The sequence below is a fragment of the Ascaphus truei genome, chromosome 10 (assembly GCF_040206685.1).
Source record: "Ascaphus truei isolate aAscTru1 chromosome 10, aAscTru1.hap1, whole genome shotgun sequence".
NCBI lineage: Eukaryota > Metazoa > Chordata > Amphibia > Anura > Ascaphidae > Ascaphus > Ascaphus truei.
Window position 1 is genome coordinate 34479429 of NC_134492.1, and position 25792 is coordinate 34505220.

General features: G+C 42.5%; 1 protein-coding gene across 2 annotated transcripts; it reads left to right on the forward strand.

Annotated features, from left to right (window-relative positions):
* The first annotated feature begins 11261 nt into the window (after positions 1–11261).
* On the forward strand, positions 11262–24810 carry LOC142503797 (protein FAM163A-like). 2 transcript variants are annotated; one of them, XM_075616511.1, is made up of 4 exons: positions 11262–11446; positions 18143–18218; positions 18598–18712; positions 21015–24810. In XM_075616511.1, exons 3-4 carry the CDS (start codon positions 18620–18622, stop codon positions 21321–21323), a joined length of 402 nt encoding a protein of 133 aa, XP_075472626.1. In that variant the 5' UTR covers positions 11262–11446; positions 18143–18218; positions 18598–18619; the 3' UTR covers positions 21324–24810. The 2 variants fall into 2 exon arrangements, with proteins under 2 accessions (XP_075472626.1, XP_075472625.1); XM_075616510.1 differs by lacking the exon at positions 11262–11446 and adding an exon at positions 11607–11931.
* Positions 24811–25792: the final 982 nt, after the last annotated feature.

The following is a 25792-nucleotide window of genomic DNA, read 5'->3' on the forward strand; positions in this document are numbered from 1 at the left end:
TTAACAAAAAATAATCTGTTGCATTCAGAGTACTGTATGTGAAAAGGATTATATGAATGGTTATTATGCACACACATGTTTATCTTTTCAAAGTAATTTATGGAGTACACTCATTAAAATGAGTTCTTTTGCTGTTTGAAGGATTTACTCCGCTAAGCATTATACACATCATCAGGGAAGAGGTCCTGTTTCACCCATGATGGTGTGTCAATATTTTCACATGCAACCTTTCTATAATTTATCAATGAAGTATTGAAGTCTCAATTCCTTGTTGTGTCACCTGATGATATGACCAAGATCTGCCCGGCTGCATTCTCTAGCATTCTAGTACTGTCGTTTTTCCTTTGCCACTTAGTAATCCCAATCCTGTTCCATATGTATTCTGAGTCTCATTTGTATGGTGCACATACCAATGTCGTTTTTATGACGAGGCTAAAGGATATGAAGATGAGGCCGGGCAGAATAACCTTATTTGCTTGTGACCTGGTAGCCGTGATTCATCGTTTTCTTTTTTAATCTTTGCTGCTCAGTGATCCAAGAAGACGGATGCACAGGACGACCTTCCTGCATGTGACCTCTCTTTGACCCTAAACTCGGCTGGAATCTATTAGAGTGAAGGAAAGCAGGATTGGCCCTGGGGTAGAGCAGCAGCTGCCTTCCGGAAAACACACCCGCTTCCTGCCTAACCTTTCTTATCAATGAAATGGTCTTTGCTAGGTTTATTCCATTGGGCAAGAGAACAGCCACTAGGCTAAATTTTAACACTAGAAATAAGAGCAGTTTGCACAAAGCGACAGATCATGTTCACATGTTCACATGTACACTAGTTGGCTGTACAGCTCTGGGCAAATAAAAAAATGTTCTGCACTATTCTAATGCACTCTTTGGGACCATGCTGCACCAATACTGTCCAAACTCAGGGTAGCCAACTCCAGTCAGCTACCAACAGGTCAGGTTTTCATGATATCCCTGCTTCATCACAGGACCGCCACTTGTGCTGAAGCAGAGATAACCTGTAAACCTAACCTGTTGGTAGCTCTTGAGGACTGGAGTTGGCTACCTCTGGTCTAAAGAGTTGGGCACCTTACATCCATATACCTGACCTCTCATTATTATTTTTTTACTGCAAAGGTATTCAGAGGTAATTTGCTCTTCTCTGAAGCATGATGCTGTTTATTATAGCTGATTAGGGGGCACAGGATGTAGAATGTGCGGAGACTCAGAATTTCTGTACTTACACTTGGGCATAATCCCCAAATCCAAGCACTTTTTAAAAAAATTTTTTTTTAACTTTCACCAGATATGTCATGTTATGTTCACACTTTGCGTATCTATATTGGCTTCCTATCCAATTCTGTGTTAAAATGATTTTCTATGGTGTACCGTTCTCCCTTTTGGACAAGCTATTTAATCTTTCCAATGTTTTTATTTCATATTTTTTTCAAATTGAGAGAATATATTTATTCTGGAACATTTCCTCCTTTCCTGCCCCCCCCCACACCCACACCCATACTCCATCCAGGATTTCAAAAATGTTCCAACCAATGCCCCCTACCCGTTTTAATGTAGATGTTTTATTTCAACCTTCCACTCTTACATTCTGTTCTGTTTTACAACTCGCATCTGTTTATCATCTCTTATCTAGCTACTCCATCATGGTTTTTTTTCCTTCTGTGGTACAGAGAATGACAAGTATCAGATGGCCCGCGTTACTTGCCGGAGACCAATGCCTCCAGCAAGAAAAAAGCCAAGGTTGCTTTGTATGATCAAGACTTACAGTAAATGGGCATTCCCCCTCCCAAGCCCCCTGAAGCATAGTGTGACTTGCTCAAGGTCACAAGAAACTGACACTGGGTATGAAACTGGCAGTGGTATTAGCACTGATTACTCCATCTCCCAAGCAGGGATTGGGAGTGCTGCAGCATGATGATAATTATCCAAATACAAAGTGTTAAAGATCTTTGCTTATCGGATTCAGTTTAGAAGACGTTTAATACCGAAGCGTACAGTATAAATGAATAATGATTTAAAGAGCCGTTACAGTCACCAAGTTAAGATAATCCTGTAATGTTAAGTATTTTTGTAAGTAAATATTCAATTTGCAATACAATTCGTTGCAGGAAATAAAGGGCCAGGTTTAAATTAATATATAAAAACAAGTTAAGATTTCCAAAACATATTATATACTGCAGATTCTTTTAATATTCTTAGATGTCTTATTCGGAGTTACCAAGAGTTAACTTATTTGAGCTCGGTATCCCACTAAATCTAAGTGTTGGGTATTGTTTCAGACACTCATTTTAACTTGAGAGGCTGGAGAGCTGGGCTGACTGCATCATTGCATATGGCACTTTAAATCCTAAATTATATTACACTCCATATTAAAGCGAAGCAGCAGGAACAGTAAGATCTTCATACGCACAAAGTGCTTGCTGTTCCATGACTCACCCCTCCCCCTACACAGATCTAAGTCACTGCCCTGAAGTGCTACCCTGCATAACCCTTAGCTATTTAGATATTGTCTCATCTTTCCTCAAAACAGTGCTGCAGAGCTGAATTGTAATCCCATGCTGCATGTTCATTGTTGCCATGCACATCAATCTACGGTGAACATGTAATCCTGACTGGCAGATGCAGGCTAAATCAGTTCTGGTTTGGCAGCAAATATTCTTCTGAGATCTCAGTCCACTTCCACTTGTGAGAAATCTATTGGAATAAAGGATACAAAAGCAGCAATAGCAAATCCTACCATTGGCAATCGGGATTGTAGGGTCCCCTTACTCAATTCCCAGGTGAGCACAAAAGCCCAATTGGTGCATAATTTCTTCTTGGTGGCCAAGTATTGTAATGTTAAAAAAATAAATAGGGCAGGGTCAGGGGCACCCTGCATTTGGCTGGCACTATGCTGATATTGTAGGTAATGCTGCTTTGCCAACTCAACCACACCACCATTTATAGGTTTGCCCCCTGTTTATACCCTCTATTGCAGGAAAGCATTATGTTGCAGGTTGTTTCTGCACCAAAAGGGTTAAGCCAGCTTCCTTGTCCTCCTTGGGTGTGGTGTTTCTGTGAGGGAGAGATGAGAAGAGTATTAGATGCTCAGTGGCTTTGATGCAGTGGTTTGTTATCGCTCTGTTTAAATCCATTTGTGTTGCTGTGGATCTGCACCAGGAGACGGCTGTAATTGTGAGCAGTGTGCTCTCTAGAACCAATTATGGCCTTTTTCGAAAGCAAAGAAAACAGCTCTGGTGAATCATGGGAGACATTCCTAGAAGCAAATGTGGTTAAATAATGACACTAAATGTGTATGCACATAACCACTCTGTGTGACTTATCTGGCTATATACTGTAGAGCCAATGTCGATTTGCTTTCAGATTGGAATCTGACAAAACGGCACAAATGCTCAGTCATCAAACGCTCAAAAAAAAAAAGTGAAAATTATATTTCTCTGTTTTCCCCTTGCATAAAAGGAAGGTTGTTCTCATAATTTGGTAAAGTGCAGACAGGCGGCGCGCTGACTGGCAATTGACCGCTACCTGCGGTCTGTAGGGAGCAGGAGCGACGGCCGGGGGGGGCGTTGTTTGAGCGGAGGGACCTGCTACTCTCCCCCTCCCTCCACATGCCCTCTGCTGCTCCTGTAAATTCCCCCCGCGGATGGCTGCAGCGGAGCTCAGATTCAGGGAGTGGGAGATACAAATTTTCTGCCTCTAGCTGGGCGCACCTCCCTCCTCCCGAGCCGGCCAAAAGTTAACCACAAAAAACCCAAGACACACACACACAGCTTCCCTCCCTGCTCCCCTCCACTCACACACACACACAGGCAAATACACACACGGGGGGAGGTGTGAATCGGAGCAGAGGGGGAAAATCGGAACGGTGGGGGGAGCGGGGGATCGGAGCAGAGGGGGGAAATCGGAATAGTGGGGGGAGCAAGGGATTGGAGCAGAGGGGGGAAATCGGAACAGTGGGGGGAGCGAGGGATCGGAGCAGAGGGGGAAATCGGAACGGTGGGGGGAGCGGGGGATCGGAGCAGAGGGGGGAAATCGGAACAGTGGGGGGAGCGAGGGATCGGAGCAGAGGGGGGAAATCGGAACGGTGGGGGGAGCGGGGGATCGGAGCAGAGGGGGGAAATCGGAACGGTGGGGGGAGCGGGGGATCGGAGCAGAGGGGGGAAATCGGAACGGTGGGGGGAGCGGGGATCGGAGCAGAGGGGGAACACGGATTGACTCCCTTGCATGTCACGTGACGTGACACTCTCCGAAACTACAAGCTCCTTGTAGCTCCGGCTGGCTGCTGCGTCACAGCACGCAGTCAGCCACGCCGGAAGGAGCCAGTGGGGAGCTCCAGAACGGAGGCAAGCAGGTGGTGGCCCGCGGCCGCGCGTGCTGCCGGCTGCAGCGGGACCAAGGCCTAATGCCTTAGACTAACTTGCTCTAAGATAAGTACTCCAGTATTTCTCCTTGCCTCTTGTGCATAATACAGGCAGTCCTCGGTTATCCAACAGAATCCGTTCTGGAAGTAGCGTTGGATGGTGAAACCGTTGTAAAGTGAGTCCCATGTTAATCAGCGGCGGTGAGCGTTTGATAACGCATTCAGGCGTCGATAAATGGCCCATAGGGTTGCGTTGGATATGCCAATAGTTGTAAAGTGAAACGTTGGGTAGCAAGAACTACTGTACCTGTATTCTTATCTAGCACAAGACTTGCATTTACGAGCAGTATTCACTACCCAGTGTGATGGCAGGTAGCAACAATGCAATTTAAACACGCACTCCGCCTTTAGTTATGCAGACATGTAACATTTAATTTACTCATTTTCAAATATCTTGCTATTGATTGAAATCCTCCACTGCAAAACATAATGCGCAACTTCGAGATGTAACAATGTGTTGCTATAAGCTGATATTGTTCCCTTAAACAACAAAAACCCTGTTAAAAGACAATATTTAAGAAAATGACGCATGTTATATTTTGTTTCAATATCGCTCCATTACATTTTGTGCCAAATCATGCTGGCGCAATATGTTGCTACATCGGTAAATTCTAATTATTGTATCAAAATGCACTTAAATAGAAACAATGATTTAGGCAGCTCACGGCTCCTTCCCCAAGGAAAACAACCTTTACAAACCAGCGCTGTCTGAGCCTGGTAATCTGGATCCAATTGGTTGTCCTATTTCCATATGAATATGCACATCTGCACACAGCTGCTAATGCCAACATTGAATTTCACAGATTGTCCAGGAAAAAAAAAGTATGTATATGAAGTGGGTGAGGGTCAACCAATACACATAACTGCTTTCATTTTGTGTGCCACAAGAGAATTGGTTGGTTTTCTTGTGGTTTATCCTAAGAAAAGACTCCCAGGAATATGTTCTAACGGCTGCTACATTCTCATCTGTTCTTCAAGATTACAGTCACAATGTTATGCAATAACTACCTAATTTCTAAGATTTCTTTTTTCAAGTTTATTTCTGTCGATTTTTGCTCACAGACCTGCATTATTTATGTGGATCGATACTCTCTAATACACCAGCTCAATCTAAATCTTAGGGCTTCATACAATATGAGGAGTGGGGTACAGCACAGTTAATGATTTTGTAAGTCCCATTAAAGTGAATGGAAGTTACTGAATGTTAATTTAGCTTCCGTTGTTCTCAGCATAATAGACGTGTGTATCTGACACTGAGGGGTATCTTGCGTAGTTTAAAGCAATGCTGCATGTTTTATACCTTTTCTAAATAAACATACATTGTTTGTATCAAAGAAGCAATCCGATCAATATCCTACATGTGTTTTTTTTTAATAAATCGGTTCTATTGTATTAGATATTTACTACTTTTTTTTATATATATATAAATGCAAAGCTTAAATTCCATTTTTAATGAATTTTAATATACTGATAATCCTTTGATTTCTATAAAAGGTTTTAAACACTTTCCCGGCAGTGCAAGATCTTTGTAACACTTTCCTGATTGTGATCATTTGTTGCCAATATTCCCAGTTGTGTTGTTTGAGCTGCAAACTGTAACAATAGATAATGCTGCGTTAGAAATATAAGGCCGCGATTATAGTTGTGGCGTGCGCGTGACATACACTAGGCTGGAGGTGATCGGGAGGCGTGGCTGTTCGCCCTCATTGGCTGAACTGCTCACGTGACGCGGCCGTCGCGCAAAAAAACCCAATTCAATTGTATTTTCAGAAATAGCGCGCGGTTGCGTTCTCTGTGGCCTGCCTCAGAGGTACGGCCTTTTGTTTGCGACGTGCGCGGCCACTATAATTGCGGCCTAAGAATACCTTGTAGTTGCTGAGTTACACTGACTGAAGGATTGATTTGAAACTGAAATGCAGCCATTTAGTGAACCCCAAGAAGCAGGATTTTGCTGATCGATCAGCAGTTTAGGTAATTAGTTTTTCATAAAGTGAATCAAATGCTGCATAGATTAAACAAAAAATATATATTTTAAGCTGCGTGGTTTGCCTCTTTAACCCCTTCACTTCCACAGAGGCAGCAATGTATGACAGTGCATTACATGCCCGTCATGCAACAAAGGCGTTAATCAGGATTATAACTGCACAGGACAATTTAATAGTCTAAACCTGTTTTGTACACGAGATCCAAAAAATATTACTGGAATCCTCAATAATTACAGCTGCTTGCCCCTGCGGACCTTCAGCCCCCACCAAACATTAACACAGAAGGAACTACTTACTACAAAGAAGAACTCTCCTCGTGGCTTTGTTTGAGAATTAGAGGCCATTGACTGGGCAATTTGCTAAATTCTAATTATGGGCTCTCTGCAGCTTTTGGCTACTTTAAAAAACTAGGAGTTAGGAAGATTAAAGAGATTCTAAGGGGATTATTGTATATGTCCGCTGAAGTGGCCGGTTGTGGCATTCTGTATGTAGAATAAGCCCCTAAGAGAAAATGCACTATATCAGGGGTGACCAACTCCAGTCCTCATGGACCACTAACAGGCCAGGTTTTAAGGATATCCCAGCTTCAGCACAGATGGCTCAGTCAGAGACATCCTTAAAACCTGACCTGTTAGTGGCCCTTGAGGACTGGAGTTGGCCACCCCTGCCCTGTATTGACGTGGTACATTATGAATGGTAAGTATTGCCTTAATTGATTTTGGAAAGAACAGGAGACACGGCCACATGTATGCAGCTGTACATGATGGAACAATGCAGGAACTATCCATTGCTTTCCCAATTTAATTTCAGTTACCTAAACAAAGAATGAAAGCAAATTATACAAGGTTACACACAGCTGGTGCTAGACTTCATCCATGGTCTGTCTAATTACAGCACAGGGCTTTAATTTAATCACCAGTTTATTTTTCCCTATTGTACAACACACTAGTCTAGTCCCTGCTTTAATAACTCTTTATTTCCCAATAGGTTTCTTATGTTTCTGTTGCCTTTACCACTTTCTATTGTACAATGTCCCGCGAGAATGATTTGCATGAATAATTTGTGTACTCTCTGCACAAGTATACACTTGTTAAGCAAGTTGCTATTCATTGTGATTACGATGCTCACAAAACTAACTTCAAATCCAAGAATAGAAACGTATAATTTAAGGTAGCACCAACAATGTATGCAGCCCTTTACAACATACAAATTACAATATAGGAATTTATCGTGAAACATACATGATAGGAAAATGAACTGCTGCCACAGAGCTTACAATCTAGGTTGTATTTTGGGAGACGTTTGTGTAAAATGTGTAAATGCAGTAAATGACAATGCATAGCCACCATGGTTAGTAAATGCCTATATGGGTGTGGGAAGAAGAGCAGTAGTTATGAGTCCAGACTATTGGCATTCTTTATTAACATGGGGCTAGTCCAGATTTTGATTGAAGATTGGTCTTTCATAAGGTGTATAGTGGAAAATTATATACCGTATATAAATATACGGAATGGGACAAATGGTTGCGACAGTTTCACCGTGACCAAATCACCATGGGCGTTCAGCCGCAGACAGACCCTCCGCCGCAGCCAATCTGCCGCTGGTATCTCTGCCACCGCCATTTCTAAGGTAAGTTTTAATACTGTTTAGGGTTAGAGGTTAATTTAAGGGGTTTTAGTGCTTAGGGTATGGGATTTAATTAAAGGGTTTTAGCGGTTAGTGTGGGGGGTTAATTTAAGAGGTTTCAGTGCTTAGTAGTGATGTACCGTGTACCCGGGGAAAAAATAAAAATTACTCGGCCGGGTAGGTTTGGAGGACAGCAGGCGGCGGCAGCGGAGGGAGGGAAGGACGGCATCCTGCAGAAAAGGACAACAGCGGGCGGCAGATGGAGAGAAGGATCCTCCTGTGGTGCTCCTGCTCCCCTCACATGGTCCTGTTCTCCCACTACCACCGGCTGTGTCCTCTCCCTCCACCACCGGCTGCTGTCCTCTCCCTCTGCTACTGGCTGCTGTCCTTCTCTGCAGGCTGCCATCTCCCTCTCTGCATGCTGCCATCGTCCTTCTCCCTCCACCACCGCCGGCTGCTGTCCTCTACAGGCTGCCACCCTCCTCTCCCTCCACCGCCGGCGGCTGCTGTCCGTCTCTGCAGACTGCCATCCTCTCACTCCACCGCCGCCGGCTGCTGTTCTCTACAGACTGCCATCCTCCTCTCCGTCCACCACCAACGGCTGCTGTCCCTCTCTTCAGGTTGCCGTCCTTTTCTCACTCCCACCGGCTGCTGACCACTGCCTGATGCCATCCTTCTCTCCCTCCGCTGCCGGCTGCAGGTCCTTCTCTTCTGCTGCCCTGCTCCTGCTGTTATCCGTCCTCTTCTTCCGCCACCCAGGAGGAAGGGGGGTGATTGAGGAGAACCACTGAGGGAGCAGAGCAGGACGTAAATACCCAGCACCGGGTTCCAGCGCCCTGGGCTGGGTCTGCCTAGATTAAATATAGCTGGGTATGTATGTTACCAGGTAACTTCAGGGTACCCAGTACATCACTGGTGCTAATTTAAGGGTTTCAGCAGTTATGGTAGGGGGTTAATATGAGGGTATTAGGGTTGGGGGTACATTTTAAGGGTTATAGTGGATGATATGTGGTTATAGAATGAAAGGACCTACTAACTTGGGAAGTGGGGAGGGCCCAAAAAGGGCTTGCTGGGGTTTTGTGTGTTTTGTTAACCTATTCTCAGCTGTCTCAGGTATTGGAGGTTAGTGGCTCCTCCTTCCCAGGTTTTAAGCCCGCCCCTCCCCACTTCCCAAGTTAGTAGGTCCTTTCATTCTACTGGATATAGACCCACTGTGGTCTTTCTCCCTTCTAATAGAGGTAAATGAGAATTTTAATCCTAATAGAGGTATATTAGTATTTTATCTGGTAGTGTTAGGACTTGCGAACAGGGTCTGCCTTGTCGTGGCTCGCAAGCTTACAATGCTTTGGCCAAAGGGTTAAACTAAATGACCATTTTTCAAGAGAATATATAAGTAATTTACTTTGTATTTTTGTCATGTTGGATGTAGCATTGGGCTTCTCTGTCATCTGTTGTATACATATGCCACGCTCAATAGCTCTCCTTTTTGACACTTATATACATATATATTTTGTGGGGGCTCAGGGGTTACCAAAAAGAGCTTGCTGGGGTTTTTTGTGTTTTGTTAACGTATACATAATATGTGTGTGTGTAATATATATATATATATATATACTGTAAATATTCCTGTATATTCATTTGAATGTCTTAGACAGGGTTGCAGACCTGTCTAAGACATGCAAATGAATATACAGGAATATTTACAGTTGCTTTATGCTTTACTGTGGAGGGTTTTAGTCACTTTTTTTACCCACCATAACCTTAATAAATGTGGTGATTATATATATATATATATATATATATATATATATATATATATATATATATATATATATATATATATATATATATATATAAAACAAAAGACATCCAATTGACAAAACATATATGGTAATAAATATAAAGTTTAAATACTTCAATAATAATAATAATAATTACTTGGTTATTTAGTTAAACGCTTTGGCCAAAGCGTCGTAAGCCTGCATACCAACGTCAAGATATAACCAAAAATGCAGGTCCTACACTACACTGTGAACCCTTCCTTTTACCTCTGTATGAGGGGAAAGAACTATAGTTGGTCCTGTTCTTGCAGCAAAGTGAAAAGACCGCCCAAGTTAAAAAGGTGAGGAGGAGTGCGCTCTGGGGGGAGGTGCCACCTAACTCCATACAACTGTTACCAGTCAGAAATTGATTAACACACATTCCCAGCTAGCTCAAACTCCTACACCCGCCACATCATGAATATATATTTATGTCAAAAAAGAGTGCTACTGCACCTGGCAAATGTATACAACAAAAGACAGGGATGCCCAATGCTACATCCAATTGGCAAAACATATATAGTAATAAGTATATATATATCTAGACTATATATATATCAAATGGAGTAAGAAACATGCAGTAGGTGGTTAGTGAGATACTATTAAAGTGGTTAGATAAATCACAGTGTGAAAGAGAAAATAAAGATGAATATGGTGTGGTTAATGGAAGTTTCCCTGGCAGAGGAAAGTAATAGAAATTGAAAGTACAATGAGAAGGAAAAGATAGAGAAAGAAAGTGATAAGATAAAAATGCTTTGGGATTTTCTGGGTATGGGTGGAGCATGGGCGATGGTGAGGTTTATTTTCCAAGTCAAAGAGAAAGGGCTTGGCTTTTGACACCATTGCTGGACTGACACTAATACATATACACAACCCTGAATGAATTAAGTAAGGGAATCTGGGCATTGTGCTTTTGCTGGAGGTAGGTAGGATGTGTGGCTTTCTGGAATGGTAATTGTGATTATGTTAAATCGCCATCCATAAGCGGAGTAAGGCGTGCTACAAAACAGTGCTGACACACCATGGTTCTTTACAACAAATACAGCTGATGTGAATTGTAAGATAATTTTTTGCAGGATAAATAATAAGACAATACAATAATAAAGGTAATAATTAACGATTTTCTCCAAGTTTCAGATATGACTGGTGGTTGTAGGTTTGCATATACTGTAATGCTCTTTACCAGCTTTGCCATTGAAAACTATGGACATTCTATAATGTTAATTACACTCATGGCCAATAGCACATTTCATAAGAATAAATATAAGGCATGACTCACAAAATGTATGCAAGGGGAACACATAAGCCTAGTCACACCTTTCTGTTGCTGACTTCGGTGTGTGAATCTCACCTACCTCATGCACTAAGTACGTGTAATGCACAGTTTTAGGAATTCATGTGACAAAAACAAAATATTCAGTCATCGTCAGTTTTTATGGAGGCTGAAAGGCGAAAGATAACCCCCAGGATGTACAGTAGCAGAGAGAGCTCTTGTGAGCACAAGTCTGGTTCAATTTAATATCAACAGGGGCATTTCAGCACCACGGACAGAGGCACAGCTGCTAGAAGAGGCAAGAATCCGGGTGAGTAGGGTTTGTAACCCTATTGATTGCGTTGGTGGCTCATGTGTTTTGTCACAATACAACAGCCAATTATTACTTGCTATTAAGAATCACAGCCTTAGTTAGTATTATGTGTATAGTGGTAGGATGGTGTCTGGTATCTGTACACGTGTAGGCATAATGCGGGCATCTGTCCATCTATGTATTTATTGATGATTAGCTTGTTTGTTTGTGTCTGTGATAGGGTGATTGAGCGTTTGCTCAGAGGAAAGGGCAGATCTGTGTTTCCTAGATTATTTCAGTTCATTGGACAACCTCCAATGCTGGGGGAGGGGTGGGAGCAGCAGTACCACTTACCCATGGTTTCATGGTTTCTGTCTTCTGTGGATGTGGAAGCAGCTTCATACAGCCGAGGAAGAGGCTCCACTCATAATGCTGCAGCAATTTTCCCTTGAGAACAGCTAGATATCCTTTCAATATCAGCACCAGGACAGGGAGACCCTGGGGTGAGTGCATGTCTAGCAGGACATATTCTGCTGGACTTCGAGATATTGGCTAAAAAATATTATTTTTGCTTATTATATCAATCCTCTCCATCTTCTTGTGGCTGATGTTTCTATGTGTGAGTTCATGTCTCTTCAGTAGTCTTGCCCATGCTGTGACTGCCTCCTCTCTCTTCCTGTGTTTCTTTCCATGACTTTTTATTTAATATGTTCCTATTCTTTTAGTTTTGCAATGTAAATGACATGGCCTATGTGGATAAATACTCGCATCTGGTTCATGTGATCTAGCTGTGTGCTGTGATACCCAACACTTTGCACTATAATTCCCCTTTTATTTGTATGCAATATTATGCAATGTAAACCTCTCCCTCCCAGCACTGATGTGATGCAGTTGGCTGTATGTGTAATTAAGAAAGGATATTGGCTCTAACATACCCCTCCATTAAGACATGTCAGCTTAGACATTAAAATATGGAATAGCCAGCCGAGCTTAAAGGGTTAAACTAATGAGACAGAGAACCCATCTTACGGAGGTGTACTTGAATTTTCTACCTGATCAGGTTGGACATAGGACTGAATTTGCTTTGTATATGTGTATGCTCCGCACATCAGCTAGGAGAGTCTGTGTAACATGGATGTGGTGGTTGCAGATCTAGCTATGTGTTGACATAGATTGGGGCGATTTAATTGAACAAGAAAACAGGTAAAGTGACCGAGAGAATCAAATGCATCACTGTTTTTTTCTCTCTTTTGTTTTTGCTCTGCTGTCTCCCTGCCTCACCCTGACCTGAACTCTGAATTATATTCCCCCAGCATTCAAACAGCACTATAGGGTAGATATATTCTTCTTCATTCACTGTCTTCCCATATACCACAACGTATAGGCTCTATACCCTGCCCTCATATTTAATATATGTCTCTCTGTGTGTGTCTCTCTCTATGTGTGTCTCTCTCTCTCTCTCTCTCTCTCTCTCTCTGTGTCTCTCTCTCTGCCCCCCTCTCTCTCTCTGTCTCTCTCTGTGTGTGTGTCTCTCTCTCTCTCTCTCTCTGTGTGTGTCTCTCTCTGCGTCTCTCTCTCTGTGTGTCTCATGTGTTCATATAGTTAGTGGGCAATATCAATAATCAGCAGAATATTTATGTATACATGCAGTAACCCCATCATTGTAATTGTCTTCATACTGAAGGAGGATGTATTGTAAACGGTTGTACAAATAATGGTGTGTGTGTGTGTGTGTGTGTGTGTGTGTGTGTGTGTAAAATGTGTGCTGATATAGCACCTTGTACAGTGCGTGTATATAGTGCTGCAGTTAGCCTTCCTGATTCTGCACACGTGTTAACACAGTGAGTAACTGCAAGGTTGGTGCCACTGAATTGATATATTCTATGCCATTGCACTTATTTGTATGGAAGAACACTAGAGTATGCATTTATTAATATGACTCTTGTGCCACATGCGGTATATTTTACATATATTGAATATGTTGTTAAGAAAATAATATACGCTTTACCATTAGTTTCAATTGAGCTGCATTACATTCGAAGGCAAATATCAAGCTGCAATGCATTGCATTAATGTGAGCATTAACATCTGCTACATCTGTATATTTATAAATGAGTGTGTATACATAGTCTACCTTTGCAGTAAGTGTGTCATCACAGTTTATATTTATACCAACTGCATCATGAAATGCTGGAACTACATTCTTAAATTCCAACATTTAAAGTACAAATGCCACATGTATCATAAAATCCCTATTAAATGTGCAAAACTAAAGCAAGAAAGAGCTTTCAGGCTCTTTGTGTCAATAGCAGTAGGACACAGACCACTTCCATCAGCTAATACGTTTCCCAACCAACCAATCATACATTACATCTGAAGCAGTATAAGGATATGATTAATAACAGCACAATAAACAATGTATAGATAAACATGGAAAAATCAATCTAATTGCAATTTTTAGAGTCTGTCTTGAATAAATTCTATAGTTTTCACTCATCCCTTGGGATCTCATGGCTGCCACAATGATTCCACTTCCACTCATGGTTACCTGAATTCACGAGTGACTTGGGAAAGTAAGTCATAAATCATTATTCAGTGGTCACCAATGGGGGGAACATATATATATATATATAAACAAACAAGAAATTATAAAGTAGCGCCAAAAAAGTGAAGAATTGGACAATTCAAATAATATATTAAAGCAATATTTAAATATTGATAATTCCTATAAAAATTATTATATAAATATGCTGTGATTATGTGCTTTATAAGTGACCTATAAAACTCAACAATACATCAAAAAACATACAATAAATGCGGAAAAAAAGTGTATGAAAAAACAGTCCTTTGAGTAAATGTCCTGAATGGTAAAACAGTAATTTCTGGTACGAGGGGAACTCTGGCAGCTCTCATATAGGATGAACCACATCCAAGGATTACCTATAGGAAAAAGAGAAGAGAGAGCGCACGCCCATAGCATTAGTGGCAAAAAATATACTCATTATTGGCAGGCTACAGGGTTATAGGATAATAGCAGACAAGAATCCATAAGTAATCCATGACACATCAGACAACATAGTAGCCCAGCATGGAACAGCAGACACAAGCACAAGGGTTCAAATCCCATAATCAAATCCAAGGTGAGATCCTAAAGGAAGCATCCTAAATTCATGTCCTCACTGAGGCCCTTTGGAGCCATCGTATTCAGTCTTTGTCATTCTTGCCTCAAGTTGAAGCAATAACATGTATCTGTTCCCGCCCCTGGGTGGGACATGCGCCTGTACAATTGGCTTGCACCGGAATGAGCCAGAGGCATTTAATAATGTAAACAAGGAATTTAGACTCACAGTTTAGGAAGTCCACTATTTTAATGAGATTGCCATTATGCGTATGTGTAAAAGAGTTGCCTAACATCAAGTATTGACAATTAACACAACCTTTGCACTTATGTACACCATGGCCCTTTGTAAGCCCATTAAAAGGGCTGCTGCTGCCAGGGAAAGGAGAGGAAGAAAGAGAGATATGTTGTCAGTGAACAGCGTGGTTTGACTCATTTTTTCTTATTACATATGTACTCTGGTGTACCCAGGACTTTGCCCATTTGAGCTTTCAAATTTCAGTTGTTGTGTTTATTGAGTGCTGACCTGGTGGCTGGGGTGTAAGGTTTAAGGGAAGTACCTTGTGGTCTTTATAGACCTGAGCGAACAGGCCTGAGGAAGGGGTCTCCCCCCGAAATGTTGCCCCCCTGATTACCCTCCCCCATTTGTGTTGTCCCCATTCGCCTTACCTAGTGTCTATCCCACTCCCTATCCCTGTGTATTGTCACCCCTACCACTGTGTTTGTTTATTCATTTGCGCAGAATTACTCCAAGTTCTGCTACATTATCTTTTGCATATATTAAATTATTTACGTTTTTGGCGTACACATAGTTTTTTGGACTTTCTATGAGTCAGAGAGTGCTAGAACTCTAGTTATTTTTTGACTATTGGTTGTGGGGGAATTTGGGTCCTCCTGGTTCCTTGAGCACCCTGCACATCTATATTTATACGGATTTAGTGAGTGCTGTCTATCCTATTTGTGTAGGCTCATTAGTGTATTAGGGTTCCATGTAAAAATGGATTTCGGGCAAAAGGTGACATGGTGTGCTCATTTGCATGTCATTTCCCAGAATCCCTTGTTGCAGTGGAAGCACTGTACGCTAGGTGATAATGGTAAAAGGCAGGGTTGCAGACCTGTCTAAGGCCTTGCCCCCGCTGCCTACTACAGCGTCCGCTGTGGCGGACGCTGTACAGACGAGAGCCCTCCCCTCAATGGCGCCGGGCCCGCTGCGAGGGGGGGCCGCAGCGCTCAGGCGAGAGCTGCTCCTGCTTTCAATAGAATTCAGAGCAGGACTCGCGTCGAGCGATTAGGCACGCCCCCCGGCGGTTCAGCCAATGAGGGCGAACCTGCCGGGTGATGTCATGGCCGCGCCCCCGTCACTCCCCCACCACGCCCCCCCCCCCGGTCTCTCCTCCTGCAGTGAGCTGCAGACCGGGGAATCGGCTGAACGTGCCGCCAATATCGCGGGCGCGCGTTACAGCGGCGTGACCGGGGCCTTAGCCTAAGAAATGTGAATGTGCTCACAAGTGATCTTTTGATTTGATTTGAGATATATATATATATATATATATATATATATTTATATATATAGTTTAAAAGAACTACAGTGTCTTCTTTGGATAAAGCACAGGTGGCCGAATTAAAAGCAACCAACAATGATAAGATAGTGTAGTCTATATAGAGGCCTCCATCATATATTAAATCCAAGTAATTGTATTTGGATTTATTTCTCAAATTGTTTTTAGTTTAAAAATGCACAGCCAATGGGAACATTGAGATTGGAGAGTCATTCTCTTTCTCTTACTGCCATTGGGGGGAAGGGGAGCCTTCAGCTAATTAAGGCAATATTTGGATTTTTGACATATACATGGACAGATACAATATGTATACATTAGTTGTATACCTACACTACTCTACATCTGATCTACAAAGTGTGTGTGTGTGTGTGTGTGTGTGTGTGTGTGTGTGTGTGTGTGTGTGTGTGTGTGTGTGTGTGTGTGTGTGTGTGTGTGTGTGTGTGTGTGTGTGTGTGTGTGTGTAATTTCTGTTTAGCTACAGTAGCTCTGTATTTTACATTGTAAAGTAATTTAAAGTCATGAAAATCACACTTCAGTGACACAGGTGAGTTGAATGAAAAGACTACCTAAAAACCATGCAGTTGATGGGATGTGCCTGCCCTGTGTACAGTATCTGCAGATATTCCAGAGTCTCCGCTCAGTAGTTGATACAAATCTCTGGGGTAGAAAAGATGTTCATGATTGATGTTGTAAGAATGTTAGCCATTTGTATCTTTCACTTTACATCTTGTGCTTCACTGCTTCCCTGCATCCCTCTAGTCAGCTTAAACCAGAGTAAAGCTCGTCAGGGGAAGAGAGAGAGAAAACTTAGCAACTCACTGTCCATCTTTCCCAAGCTGTAAATCAAATGGCCAATCTGCAGCCAACATCCAGCCTTTAAGAGTGGAATGTGGAGGTGATACATAGATTAGGATCTATATGCTGTCTTTAACTGGCAAACACTGCCTCCAGTTACATTATTTATGGTTCCAAAATGTGTGCTTGTCTGTTATTGGGAGTGAAAATGCATGTTTGTAAATGTTTATATCGCTGTTCCAATTTAACAGCAGAATTGTGTAACTGGTTAAAAATATGGAGGCGGAATTGCCCCTACAAACCATTACCTCCCAATCCCATCATTTATAAAGGAGAACCCCAATTGTTTTAATATGATTTTAGTGTGTTCTATTGCAAATAAATATTTCCATTTTGCTATATTGAGGGGCACAGTTATAGTTTGCTTCAAAGTCCCAAACTAATCGTAGCAGTAGTAGTAGTAGTAGGACTAGTAGTAAGACTATGGGCTGTAGTACTTGAGAGACCCTCTATGTTTCACCATCAAACACTGTTGCAGAAAAATCCCTCCTTCTCAGATCCAGACTTCCTTTTCTTATACTGTATCTCACTGAGAAATAGAGGGACTGAAGCAACAGTTCAACGGATGAAGCTGAGAGGCAGTCCTAGATTACTCAGAATAACTTTCTGATTGCCCAGTGACACTGAAGAAAGGCACTGCATAGTAGTTATGATATTACCATGCCCATCCCTTGCTTACATCTCTACAAATGGCAGGTGCTGTATTTGTAATCTCACAGACTGCACTTCCAACACCTTCATGGTGCTGGCCCAAAATCTGTTATCTACTTTACTTTCCAGTCCTGGAGATAACAGGTTCTGTGTTGTCATTCATGTCTGAAGTTATTCAGCCCTAGAGGTGACTGCTTGTTAACTCCCTAGTCTCCCCAGACTCAGTGCCCCTGCGTCCATTGCTGTCCTGACTCTGTATGTGTGTGCCCAGCTACTGTGCTGTTCTGCACTGTGTCAGACGTATGACTTCACCCATCCGCAATGCACTCATATCACGCCCATGCACATATCTTGAGGTAACAGTCTTTATTAATCTTGTGTTTTTAAGTCTTAATTGAACCAAGATTTGTATAGAGCAATCTGGCAGGTGGGAGGGCATGGCCTTTTATAAGAGAACTCATCAACAAAGCTGGCAATACAAAGATGTCCAGTTCTAAGTTGACCAGTTTTAACTCTTACTTTGTTCGGCAGATCCATCTGGATGTCTTGTTGTATTCAGAGGTGGCTCCGTTGGCTCGAGTCACATTGACAACTCAGGTCATACAGCGTAAGACTTCACAGCCATCTGCTATTCTTCAATTGATGACAACCCATTATACATCCCACTCGCTATTTATCCCTGTTCACCAGAAACAATAATATCATTGTGTGTGTGTGTGTGTGTGTGTGTGTGTGTGTGTGTGTGTGTATATATATATATATATATATATATATATATCGAAAGTGCTTTAGAATGCTTTGGAGACCCTTCATGCAGCCCCTTTTAATGTGGAATCCGTGGCTCTCATGGCTATCGCTTTTGTTTGCATGACCAGCTTCCAAACTAAAGAACAGTGCTGCTATTATCCACGACATTAGAATCCCCGATCATTTCAGTATGTGGATAGATGTGGTATGAATTCTGTAACCTGTTTTTCGGTGCTTAGGGTTTGATGGGGGATTGGTCGGATGACAGCTGGAACTGTAGTCATCACCGGAGGAATCCTAGCGACTGTTATACTTCTGTGCATTATTGGAGTGCTGTGCTACTGCAGACTACAGGTAAGGCTCAGATATGCAGCATACCACAGCCTTACTGGGGAACACATACTAGAGTTGCAGGCTCACAGGCCTATTACACTTATGTGACAAGCACATGCACACACTCATTGACGTGGTGATATGTGAAGATGTACACCCGCTAGTTACTGGATACACATAACAGAAGGAGCACATACCTGTACACATTATTAAGGGAGATAGGGATTCTAAAGAAGGACCCTGTGACACATTACTGGCCTCTGTGTCTTAGTGAGGGGGGTGCTGGTGCTCAGAGTCATTTTTAGCTGCTGCTGCTGAACTCTAATTTCAGCACCAGTCTGTTCAGACTGCAGAAATTCATTAAGAGACACTGATATACACACAGACCCACTGGTACACACATCATCACACTGATGCACACACCTACACACTGATACACCTATCATCACACTGATACACACACCTATACACTGGTACACATATCATCACACTAATACACATCATCACACTGATACAGACAAACTGATATACTGTACTGTACATATAATCACACTGATACACATAACTGTATCATCACACTGATACACACACTAACACATATCAACACGCTGATACACATATCATCATACTGATACACATACAGACAAACTGATACACATATCATCACACTGATACACATATCATCCTACTGATACTGTATCAGTATGATGATATGTGTATCAGTTTGTCTGTATGTGTATCAGTATGATGATATGTGTATCAGTTTGTCTGTATGTATCAGTATGATGATAGATGTATCAGTGTGATGATATGTGTTAGTGTGTGTATCAGTGTGATGATACAGTTATGTGTATCAGTGTGTCGGTATAAGTATCAGTGAGTTGGTATGTGTATCAGTGGGATGATATGTGTATCAGTTTGTCTGTGTGTGTATCAGTGTGATGATGTGTATCAGTGTGATGATATGTGTACCAGTGTATATTTGTGTGTATCAGTGTGATGATATGTATATGTTTGAGTCAGTATAAGTATCAGTGTGATGATATGTGTGTCAGTGTGTAAGTGTGAGTATCAGTGTGATGATATGTGTATCAGTGTGTAAGTGTGAGTATCAGTGTGATGATATGTGTACCAGTGTATAGGTGTGTGTATCAGTGTGTCGATATAAGTACCAGTGAGTTGGTATGCATATCAGTGTTTCTGTATGTGTATCAGTGGGATGATATGTGTATCAGTTTGTCTGTGTGTGTATCAGTGTGATGATGTGTATCAGTGTGATGATATGTGTACCAGTGTATAGGTGTGTGTATCAGTGTGTAGGTGTGTGTATCAGTGTGATGATGTGTATCAGTGTGATGATGTGTAGCAGTTTGTCTGTATGTGTATCAGTGATACACATACAGACAAACTGCTACACATCATCACACTGATACACATACAGACAAACTGATATACATATCATCACACTGATATACAGTACACACTTACACACATCATCACACTGATACACATAACTGTATCATCACACTGATACACATACAGAAACACTGATATGCATACCAACTCACTGATACTTATACCGGCACACTGATACACATATCGACACACTAGTGCAGATACCAAACACTGATATACACACACTGACACACATACCGACACAATAATACACATACCGACACAATAATACAGATACCGACTCACTGATATGCACACCAACTCACTGATATGCATACCTATGCACTGATACGCATACCGATGACTGATACGCATACTGACTCACTGATACGCACACCGACACACTGATGCGCACACCGACGCACTGATACGCACACCGATGCACTGATACGCACACCGACACACTGATGCGCACACCGACGCACTGATACGCACACCGACGCACTGATACGCACACCGACACACTGATGCGCACACCGACGCACTGATACGCACACCGACACACTGATACGCACACCGACGCACTGATACGCACACCGATGCACTGATACGCACACCGACACACTGATGCGCACACCGACGCACTGATGCGCACACCGACGCACTGATACGCACACCGACGCACTGATACGCACACCGACACACTGATGCGCACACCGACGCACTGATACGCACACCGATGCACTGATACGCACACCGACACACTGATGCGCACACCGACGCACTGATACGCACACCGACGCACTGATGCGCACACCGACGCACTGATATACACACCGACTCACTGATATTTGGTTTATATGGATGCTGCGCTCCACACATGCTTGGTGGACCATTATTAAACCTAATTTCCTTTTTCCTGTTGTAGTATTACTGCTGTAAGAAAGATGAGCTTAACGAGGAGGCAGAGGAAGATCCTGATCACCGGCCTCACTCACACTTCCCATGCCATGACTGCTCTCCCCTGCATCATTATGGGGCGCCCCATCCCTCTGTGGCACCAGCCTACTCCCCATATGGCTCCCCTTATTGCATACGAACTGCGGACACCATGTGCAATGGAAGAGAGAGAAACTCCTACACCCCCACCCACTACACAGAGCCAGGACCTCTCCCTGTTATGGGGGGCACACCGAGCTTTGCCAGAGGGCTGCACCCTCTCAGCACCCAGGTATGAGAGGCGTAGAGACCCTGTAATGCTGGAATACTTTGGTCTTCAAAGCTCCAGCACTGCCAAGGAAAGAGGAATGTAGCGCCCACTACTAAGTTCAATATGAGAAACCGAGTTCATGGGTTCAAAAAAACGGGACTAGAGGCGGATCCACATCACCAGTAGACACCCAATGAGGAGTCACCTAAATGACATCATCCCTATGTCAGTATTAAAATTTTCACTGCACCTGGAACGTCATGAAGGGGGCGATGTATCAAGCCCAATTTGGACACTTTGGAGTTGATGCTGAGAGTCATTTGAAACAAATCTGTCTCAGAGTCAAAGTCTAAAGCTGTCACCTATATTAGAAGGGGACCCATTTTTGCTTTTCCCTTTGTCATGTTTCTCCATTTTCTGGGCAACGGTGGGCCACTTCAGCTAGTAAGGGGTTAATACATTAAAACGTTGCGAAATGTTTATCTAATGTATTTAAAAAATAAATAAACACATTTATACCATGTTGGTTTAGGTTAACGTGCCCGTGCGTATAGTGGCCATTCAATGCATAGCCAAGGTAGCCCTAATGCCAGCCTGGGGTGGTGGTACAATTCTGTGATATTTTGGCGCTGTAACCCGATATCAGAAAGTACCAGAGGTTAGTGAATAGCATGCGAATAAGTGATATGGCATAAATGACTCGTTTATATATGCCACATTCACAATATCGCTGACACACTGGCATCGCTGCTTTACTGCTGGCGATATGGCCTTAGTGAATAGGTCAATCAATACAATTGGCGTTAAACAGTGAAAATGCCGACCTTTACTGAATCTAGGCCTTAGTACGGGCACGTAAACCTCTCATCTCAATTAAAAGGTGCAGGCTAAGCAGGGACTGTAATAACATTGTTTAGCTAGGTAATACCTTCCGAAGCGTTTCCAGACTCTCCAATATGCCTGGCAGCTTTGCATATTTTAGCCTGAAAGCCAAACTGTAAAAAGCATCAAACAACTGACCTTGGTTTTAGCATGTTCTAATCTTACATCTCAGAGAGGAAGAATACTGCAGGAGATGTGAAGCAGCGATTATAAAGTCCCAATGGTGGCCATTTAGTAAAATAAAAGAATAAAATGTATTGAATAACTATTTTTTAAATAAAGTTTGCATCATGCTGAAGGACATCAGACCCTGAAAATATGTGATCCAGGTGAAAAGTGTTCCTTTTCACCAACTGACCAGTGTGTGGCTGTGGATTATCATGGAATAAGATTTTACTGTATTTATAAAACACTATCCAATAGCTGCCACAGGGATCTGGCATTAGACACATCTCCTATCTTGGCTCTTTGGTGGTAAGAGTCCAATGGATGTCAGGTCATTAAAAAACTGCAGATTGGCCAGTCTGACTTCTTTCTAATTCTGGGATTATGGCTCTGTGTCCAGGACATACTTGAAAACGAGAGGTAACTCTCAATGTATTATTCCTGGTAAAACAGTTCATAAATAAATGTATAACCCCAAACCGAGGCGTTGGGGAAGATGCCTTAGAGTGAGAGAGCTGTGATTGTACGTTAACTGCCATTCAACTCAATGGTTATTAACGTGCAATTGTGATGTGATTGTGACCCTTGCACTGTAATGCATCTCTGCCCTTGAGCCTTTTGGTGGCGTTGTTTGGGGTTTACCTAATCATTGTCATGTACATGCAGTGCTCTGCAAAGCGGATCAGAACAAAATCAAGTTATGCTGGAAAACGCTGCCTTGCCGAAATAGCCTAAACATCGGTCTAAATGTCACCTCGCTCGTCCTTCAGTTCTAACAGCTTTGGGACGTATTCTGTATCCGCCAGTGCAGCTGATGGGGCCGCTTTGGGATGAAGTTGAAGTCTATATTCTCCGACGTGGGTGTTGGGGCCGTTTCTGATGAACATCCCAATAGATTAAAATGAGAATTACAGCTGAAAACACCTTGATCGGCCGCTTCAGTGGATATATTGTATAATAAGCCCCTGACGGGTAAATTCTATATACTTTGTAATTTCATTTATGGACAAAAATCCCCACTGAAAACGACCTAAACAGTGACTTGGAGTATACAGAATGACCCCTCAATGTGGGTTATGTTGCAGACCACATAATATGAAGTTTCTCATGAGAATCGGGTATTATTATTTTTTTCCGCACAATTAAGAAGAATGCAAAGCTGGCGCTGCTTTCTAAACAGCGGATGTGAACAAACGTAAGGCAACTACACAGGGTTTTTTTTTACTTTTAACCCCTTCACTACTAGGAGGGCGTTGCTGACCCCTCAGACAACAAAGGGGTCAATATGACATTATCATCCATGGCTTTAAGGCGGCTAGATTATGCATTTGGAATAACAAACAGCTGCTGCTCGAAAGCAGGGTGATCAACTCCAGTCCTCAAGACGTCCCAATAGGTCAGGTTTTTAAGATATCCCAGCTTCAGCACAGATTGCTCAATCAATCCCTGCTTCAGCACATCTGGCTCAATCAGTGGCTCAGTCTTTGACTGAGCCATTGATTGAGCCACCTCTGCTGAAGCTGGGATATCCTTGAAACCTGACCCGTTGGGGGTCTTGAGCATCCCTGCTGTAGAGTCTAGAGGACGTAGAAAAATGTAGAGGGGAAAAAACTCAGTTATTTCTTCGTGTAGTGACGAGAAAGGACAGTCCATGACATGTAATGACAGCTGCTGACACAACGTGCCTGTAGGTTCATAGTAATACTACATTAGTTCCACAAGAGAAAGTCTGACTCATCCGGATACCCCTGGGCTGCTTTCTTCCTATCCCACAAATCGTCATACAAAACAGGGAAAAAGGCATGGGGCATCAATGCCCAACTATACAGGAAGCCCTTTTATACAGAGTAACTAGCACCCAAACACAATGTACGTCTCAGTGAAAATAAACAAACACAGCGTGGTAACCCACATGTGGATGTGTGCTGATTGCTGAACCTTCATGCTGTATCATGCAACAGAAGTGAATCAGCACAACATGATATCCCATGTGTTCATGTGCTTCATTGTTCTGTATTAAAAAAAGTGCTTTATGTTTGGGTTTCAGTGCAAAAGGATTGCGTGTGATTCGTCAGAGGGAAAACTCCAACAGCTTTAAATATGGTTCATTTTCTTGGAGAAATATGGTGCTGGTTTTTGTGCCGTTTAATTCCCCGTTTATGCAGCCAGGAGATTTTGGTGAATCTCTCCTCTTTGCCCCGTGTCTGGCGCAGACTCAGTGATTGTATAATCAGTTTTATTAATGGGAGACTGGAAATACATGTTCACTGAATATATGAGAATTGTTTCCAGACATATTGTGAATTACTGGAGTGCTTATTTGTGCTGATAAAACTTTCCCCTTAAAATACTAGGAAGAGCGTGTATGAAATCATGTTTTATGTCTGATGCAGACCTCTTACACTTTTACAAATGCCCTTTAATCCTCATTCAAATAGTATTCAGTACTTTACTTTTTTGGGAGAAATATTGCTGTTGAATAAATAAATGGATATGGTGATCACTGAATATTACATGAAATGGTTTATATTTTCGGCCTGATCAATGCAACATGGGAGTTGTTGCCGCTAGATATAAACTCTCTATGGAAGCCGTTCATGTAATACAGGGGTGGCCAACTCTAGTCCCCAAGGGCCACCAACAGGTAAGTTTTTAACAATATCCCTGCTTCAGCACAGGAGGCTTAATGTGTTTAAGCAGGGATATCCTAAAAACCTGACAGCCTGATGGCCCGTGAGAACTGAAGTTGAATATAATATATAGCAAAGCAGCATTAGGTGAGCTGAAACCTACCCCTATAACAGAATGTATCAGGAACACTATAAAGTTCAATACCATGCTTTTGATGTTTTGCTGTTTAGAACAAACTATTTAACATCGTTATGAAAACCAGTTTTTACTGACAGATTCTAATCTATGCTGCTGCTGCTTTTCATGGTAATACAAACTTGCATACAGATCAACACAGGCTACAGTTATAAATCACAGTTGTGACATCAACCAATCACTCTTCCCCATTCCCCTTGGCATAGACACCTTATTTCACATTAACAGGATTCATGGCTTTCATATATGGAGTTCACTGATTGGCTTGGACTGTCATGTCAAACAACTCTTCAGAATGTTCCATCAATCCCCAACCCATAGGGAAATTCAACCAACATTTTGCTTACCCGTAGACATCTTTTCAGTGATGCTGATTAAGGCTGGGGCCATGGTACTGCAGACCGTGCTGAGGCGTCCGCACGCTGAGCGAACAGACTGCCTTAAGGCAGGGTTCGCGTCCATGCGGCATGCGGACACGCGTCCGCACGGAAGCAGGAGGGGGCGCGCGCTCCGTGAGAAATCAGTTAAACTGATTTCTCAGCACGACAGACAGGTCACGTGAACGGTTCGCCCAATGAGGGCGAACCAGCTCTGTGACATCACTGGCACGCCCCTAGACACGA

Bases quoted from the DNA above. Each gene is read 5' to 3' on its own strand.
- LOC142503797 (XM_075616511.1), top strand. From the start codon at position 18,620: ATGACAGCTGGAACTGTAGTCATCACCGGAGGAATCCTAGCGACTGTT. The intron at 18,713-21,014 runs GTAAGGCTCAGA...TTCCTGTTGTAG, and splicing joins TGTGCTACTGCAGACTACAG to TATTACTGCTGTAAGAAAGA.